The sequence below is a fragment of the Oncorhynchus clarkii genome, chromosome 4, assembly GCF_045791955.1.
Source record: "Oncorhynchus clarkii lewisi isolate Uvic-CL-2024 chromosome 4, UVic_Ocla_1.0, whole genome shotgun sequence".
NCBI lineage: Eukaryota > Metazoa > Chordata > Actinopteri > Salmoniformes > Salmonidae > Oncorhynchus > Oncorhynchus clarkii.
In genome coordinates, this window is record NC_092150.1 from 32,682,039 (window position 1) to 32,688,788 (window position 6,750).

The following is a 6,750-nucleotide window of genomic DNA, read 5'->3' on the forward strand; positions in this document are numbered from 1 at the left end:
AAATTATAACATTGATGTAGACTATAGGCCTCCCAAGATATGGCATATTGTGTAATTGACTAAAATAGGTCTATACAGTATGTCAGGCCTAAGAATGTTAACTAAAGGAATATATATACATCAAATCTTTTTTTATTTACTGCAGTGGGCTAAATCAGGGTTTCTTGGTAGTTTTATACAAATCTAGTTGAAAAAAAGTGTACACCTCACACACATGGGCTTTAAAAAAAAGAAGACACCTGTACCATGTCAGATATAGAGGTGATATGTATTCAATTTGGAGTTTGCATCCCAATATTACACTTTATATAGATTGCAGAAGACTGAACAATAACAAACCCGTTTGACATAGAAACACTGGATTATTGTTGTCTTTTAAACAATTGTGTTTATTAATTATGAAATTATGAAACAAATGAATAACATTCAACCCATGATGCCACTAGATCATTTGACTGCAGGAAAGGGCTACAACGTTCTCGGTTATGATTAACTTTCCATTTTGTATGACTGGGTAGCTTGTATTGTTTTGTGCTGTTTTTGTTGCTGTTCATTCTCTCGTTTTATAATGTGTCCTCACAATGGGCACAGATATCAGTTCAACATCCAGTTTGATTTACAGTTCTCAACTAACGTGAATTCAATGTGAAATCAACTAAATAAATTCGCCATGTCATTGGATTTAGGTTAAAAGTTGGGTGGGGAAAAAACGAAATGCCCTGATGTTGATTCGTTTTTGCAAATCAAATTAGTTGTCCCCATTGATTCAAAGTCATCACAACAACGTCGATTCAACTTGTTTTTTCCCCATCGTCTATTTCTATGTTAGCAAATTTCGAATGACAACTGTTTGACTAAATGAATTAGTCTTGTCCTCAATTGAAGGGATATCAGTAGCCTACACATACACCTGAGTCACTTTTCATGCTCTTGCGCCAACAAGCTGTATTCCGGACAGCGGTGGTTTAGGTGCCCAACCTGAGCTTTATACACAGTGGCCAAAGCCTCATACCAAGCATTAGGTTAACGGTTAATACGCTCAGGCAATGTTTGAGGTCTAAACAAAAGACTCCTTACTGCCTTGGTAAAAACAAACCAAATGTATATAGGAGCTTTTGACAGATATATAGGAGACAGATATTTAGGAGCTTTTTAGCAGCATCATGTACCCTAGGTCAGGGAGAAATTGAGTTTATTTTTCCCATGCCAATTTCCATGTAAAAATTATATTTTATTGCTTTCATCATGATAAAAAAATGGTTTTAAGCCTGGATATAATTTAAAATTAGATGTAAAATTATAACTGTTAACTAAATATTTTAAGCATCTAATTATTTATTCAAACCGAAAATATTTGCTAAATAGATGACTAAGCTGTCAACTCTAAAGCCTTAAAAAACTTTGTGGATCAGATAAAAACGAGAAGAAAACTAGATGTTTTGATTAATGAATAATGGGAGAACAGAAACCTTCCAGTCTGAAGGCACTTGAATACCTTTGTGACACGACTTATTTTGTGGTCTCCTCTCAGATTTCCAGTAAAATAGCCAACGGCAAGAAAGCACTTTAAAGACCTATTACATGGAGTGGAAAATAAACCTGGCCGCTGTATAGGTACTTTTTCACATAGTCTTATTAAAAGAGACTTCAAATCAATTTGTGCTCAGTCAAGTTTTTCGATTAATATTACACACCTCAATGAATAGACAAGATACATGTTTTCTATGAAAATTCACTGAAGGTTAACCAGGAGGACAATCCCTACACAGAGTGGAAATATAACAATAATGGATGAAACTATTCAATTCAATGATTTGCCTAATATTAACAATATCACAGGTCCCCCTCCAAGACAGATGCATTTCAAGTGGTTGTATTCTGTCTATGAATGTATATGTGTTATTTGGACCAAAGATTTACTATAACGAATGCAGATCATCTGAACTCGAATGATAAATAAGTTAAGAATATTTACATTGGCAGTCCTAAGAATTCAGAATGACCTACAAGGTAAACCCCAATGTGCTGCCATTACTCAAAACTGTTGAAGAAGCCATCTATATATGAGTACAGTTAATTAAAAAGGATTACTCAAACCGATAGTCACTGTGACAATGTGTAGGGGGCCCACATTTGAGTTGAATCATTTTGAACATTTTGAGTAACGCCCTCACTAAGTAATGCCTCCAATATAATTTTCCAGTATGCCTTGCCTTTTCGAGTGAATTAATTGTAGTTACCACCCATGACCGTATTTGTTAATGGCATGAGACATGGTTATTGACATTTTCTGTCTTGTGGCCTTCACCAAGTGAGTTCCTAGGCGAATGTTATCAGTATAATTTAATTTAACTCTTAATTTAACTCTTTATGACAATACATGACATATTTCATGAGGCCATATTTTGAGACCTATCTTTACCCTAATGAAGTTGCCTGAAATTCATAGTTTACAGGCCACATAAGGCCTGGAAGAAAGGTTGCAAAATTCCAATATCTTTCCCAGAATTCCCAGATTCTCAATAAAAACTGGTTGAAAGATTTCCAGGAATCTTACAATAAGGATTTCTGGAAAACCTGCATAGGAAATCTACCAGCGTTTTGTTACCCTACCTGCAAATCACTGGCTTGCAAAGTGATGTGTATTCCTATTGGTATCCAAGCTGAGTTAGGATAGCCAACAGTTTAATTTTATTCACCAGCAATCTGCATTTATAATGACTGCCAGGTTTGGGAACAGTGGGAGGAGCCATTTAAATAGGAACCACCATTTCAGGAAAGGGTGCAAAAAATTCTAACTAAATGACTGGTTAGTTTAGAAAATGTTATGTTATTTATCTTTGTGTAGCATAAGATTAATCAATCAATCACTCAATGTACATGCAAAAACTATTTTTTTTAAACAATTCCAAGAAATCGACCTGCAGGGCATGCTGGAAAAACAAATAGAGTTCATATGACTTCTTATTTAGTTTTTAGTCAGTACCACAGACATTTGAAGTAATAATGACTTCAGTTGAGTTTGAGTTGAATTTACTATAACTATTTGAGTTAAAATTTGATTAAAAAATGTACTGGGGTTGACAGTGATCTATATGTATTTGAGTAATCCGTGGCTTTTGCTGCTTGAAACACCTTGCAGTAGGCTACGAAACAAAATAAAATAAACAAAACTCTCAAAATATGTTGGATTACAGTTTTCATATTTTATTCAAATGATAATCTGATCAATAAATAAGGTATAGCATGATAGTAAACAACATCTGGATATACAGTCTGGTTGATATAAAATACAAATGTGCAATTTGAATTGGAAGAACGAAAATGAAAAAAATGAAAACATTTCTGGTTTATAAAATAAAAGCACAAACCTTTTGTTTATTAAATCACATAGCCTTGTTGTAGTGACTGTTGTGCCAGCATCCATGGCGTCCAACTGAAAACAAAGTGACATTCTTTAGACAAGGGCTGTTTTCCCAACTGTCCGTTGGAAATTGTTCGTCTGTTGTTTTTGTTTTTGCGCTTTCTTGGTGGTTATATTGCCTATCCGGTTATTTTGTACTAATATTTTGGGTTCAGATAATGTCCCTCCCTGGTTCAAACCGGTTTTGTCTTAACCTATACTGCACAAAAGCCTCTACAATACTCCACCAGTATGTCTTAGTCTAACATGTTTGAGGAATGGATAACTAGCTTATTTCCGGTTTCCAAGAAAAAGTGGTTTGTTGAATAGTGTTTGGTGTCCATTATTTGATTTTAGTTTGAGGGTTTTAGTCCATGCTGGGTTTCTTTGTGCCTTCTTAAGTCGACTTTTCTCTGGAATCCCTTGCCGCAGAGGTCGCATCCGAACGGTTTGAAGCCCGTGTGTTTCCGGCTGTGCGTTATGAGGTTGGAGCTCTGGCTGAACGCTTTCCCACACACCTGGCATTTGTGCGGCTTCTCACCTGCATGACAAATGTACACATTAACCGTCATGTTACCTTTATTAGCCAAACCATATAGGCAAGCAAACTGTTTTTATTTTATTGTATTCGGTCAGGTCAATTAGGCATGACTTATCACTACTATTAGCCGCATTGAGGTGGCCGTTTACGCAATGAACATATTTAGTGTTGCATCGAGGTATGTTTACACTACAATTTCTGACGTATACTTGCCTGTGTGGATGAATGTGTGTTTCTTCATGTCTGATTTCTGGTGGAACCTCTTCCCGCAATACTGGCATGGGTAAGGCCGTGTATCCGAGTGGATGAGGAGGTGCGTGGAGAGAGTCGACGACCTTTTGAAGCTTTTACCACAGATTTTGCAATCAAAACTTCTTTCCTGTGGAAGTATACAGGCAAATATTAGTCTAAATCGGACATATATTGCTTGTTTGCGTTGAATAATCAGTGACAAACGAGACGAGAATAGTCTAGATTCTAGAATGGTCACCTGAGAGTGCACAACTTTATGTTGCTCGAGGCTGACAGCATGTCCGAAGGTTTTGCCACATATATCACAACCATAGGGCCTCGTGCCACTGTGTGATCTGCGAACGTGAACCTCCAACCCATGGGGAGTCGAAAACACCTGCAGAGTTGTTTGAAATTCGTGAGGGTGATGGTGACAGGTTGATAAAGATAGTGATCATTATGCCGGAAAACGTGTGTCCACAACCACAAATCCTCAAGCATGTCATTGCAAGCATAAGATGTTTCAATCCTCTACATTTGCATATATTATCTTACCTTGCTGCATTTGATGCACTTGTAGGCACCATTCAGAATGAGCCGTGAGCACAGAAGGTCAGACTCAGCCTTGATTTCTGAGCTTTTCCCCTGCAGGTTCCCTTCCGAGTACAACCCAACCCCGGGTGCCGTGGCTCTATCGAACAAACAGGCAGCGGCCCTGTAATCACTGTAATTTTCAGGTACCGGGCTTCCCTCGAAGAGGGTCGGTTCGATGGCCCGGTCACCATAGTAACCCAGAGCTGGGCTCCGGTCCAGGTCCATGGGATGGTGGTGCTGGTGGTGGAGACTTTGCTGGACCAGATGCCGAATGTCAGAGCCAGAGTAACTGTTCCATGCATAGGGCCGGAATGGAACAGCAAAGGGTTGTGTCTCGTCCACGGAGGGAGACAGGGATTTATCAGAATCTACTGTTGAGTTGCAAATAAATATAATTGATTAGCGCGCTGTTCTTAACTCAGGATGGAGACAGGCAAACAGGATGTCCCGTCATCAAAATGGTGAAATTGTAATCACAAACGTTCAGTTTAAAGTAAACTCATGTTGATTTTCGATGTGATATGTCTGATGATGATTGTTTAACTTAGCCTATGTAAAATGAGGCTTTCACAAAACATCAAATTACTTTTCAAATATTTGTTTTCTCCGATAAAAGTATGAAGAGGATCATTGCGCCTGCTACTATCTCCCATATTCAGGTATCTAAAGGCCTACAGTTTAATGCACCACAGACTAGATCTCTACCTGGAGATGCTGAGGGCGATGGAGGCCGCCAGAAGTCTTCATAATCCGAGGCTGCACCGCACACACTGTCCCCACAGCTGAGCGGGGACTTGGAGAAATCAGCCGTGTCAGCCAGGTGAGAGTCCGGGGAGAACCCGCCGATGGCATCGCCGCCAGTCAAGGCATCCAAGTCCTCTGGAATCTTACTATTCTCTGTTTTAATTACAACGAGCAGTAGCCTATTAAAGTAGCCTTAGCTTACAAGTATAACGACAAAAATACAACTTTGATAATGATAGCCTAACACTTTAATAATTATTCTTAGAAGACATAATATAAATAACGTTAATAATAGCCTAGAAATGTCAGCACAATTATATGTTATTAAGAATAACGATATGATTTGCAAATTCATTCTATTGAGGTCAACGTAACTATCAAAATAAGGTAAACATTCCGATTTGCATACAGGATAAGCCTACATGGGCTATATATCTCTTTCAACTAACAGCTAGAATTTAAATTATAAATCATAGTCTTATATTTATAATATATTGCAGGTTCTTTTGAATGAAGCCATGCCTCAAAATATAGCCTAATAATTAGTACAAAAAGACAAATAAAAGTGTATATTTATACCAACATAATTAGGCTACAGAAAAACGAATGAGGTTGTGCATTTGTATGAAATATGTACACCTCACACAACATCCAGACATTAACATGGAGATAACATCCACATACCTGCACATATATGAGCTAAGATAGTATCCAGTCGATTGTAGTCATCTTCAAAGGAGCGGGGCTGGTGGTAGCTGTGCGCCTTCTTACTTTTCACCAAGAAGGACCGAGGCATTTTCACTCTCCTTGTTCGACCTTTGCTAATATCCAAAATCACTGGCGATCCAACAGCAATCTGCTCCTCTGTTCCTGGGATGCGGTGCTGCTGTTTTATTCCTGAAAAGATTAGAAGACTATTGGTTGACAATGTGTGGTCAACTTTAAGAGAGTTCTAGCTGGGGATGAAGCATGCGCACACGCCCTCTCCCGTCTGCCAGGTGTTGTGGGGACCTTTTAGGGACAGGTGCCTAAGCTAGAGGAAACTCCTCCTCAGTTTGCTGCCGCTCGGGGGGCTATGATTGGTCCGCCTCCAGAACCAACTGCTCCCCAGGCAGCTCCATCTCACGGATCAGCCTGTAGCTCTACTGGGGGAATTAGAACCCATATCAATCCGGATAAGTGATACACTGCTTTATCAATGTGTTACTTAATCCCTCCCTATCCCTAGCTGCAGTAC

General features: G+C 38.8%; 1 protein-coding gene across 1 annotated transcript; it reads right to left on the bottom strand.

The window, feature by feature from the left end:
• Positions 1-368: 368 nt before the first annotated feature.
• On the bottom strand, positions 369-6,404 carry LOC139406734 (zinc finger protein Gfi-1-like). The gene is made up of 6 exons (XM_071149714.1): positions 6,198-6,404; positions 5,475-5,666; positions 4,731-5,140; positions 4,435-4,572; positions 4,158-4,323; positions 369-3,944 (listed from the first exon to the last, which is right to left on the bottom strand). Exons 1-6 carry the CDS (start codon positions 6,307-6,309, stop codon positions 3,757-3,759), a joined length of 1,206 nt encoding a protein of 401 aa, XP_071005815.1. The 5' UTR covers positions 6,310-6,404; the 3' UTR covers positions 369-3,756.
• Positions 6,405-6,750: the final 346 nt, after the last annotated feature.

What these genes read in the sequence shown, in the direction of transcription:
- LOC139406734 (XM_071149714.1), bottom strand. Translation starts at nt 6,309, where the DNA reads ATGCCTCGGTCCTTCTTGGTGAAAAGTAAGAAGGCGCACAGCTACCAC. An exon ending in AGTGCATCAAATGCAGCAAG is followed by an intron (nt 4,573 to 4,730) that starts GTAAGATAATAT and finishes ACAACTCTGCAG; the next exon opens with GTGTTTTCGACTCCCCATGG. An exon ending in ACACACATTCATCCACACAG is followed by an intron (nt 3,945 to 4,157) that starts GCAAGTATACGT and finishes TTTGTCATGCAG; the next exon opens with GTGAGAAGCCGCACAAATGC.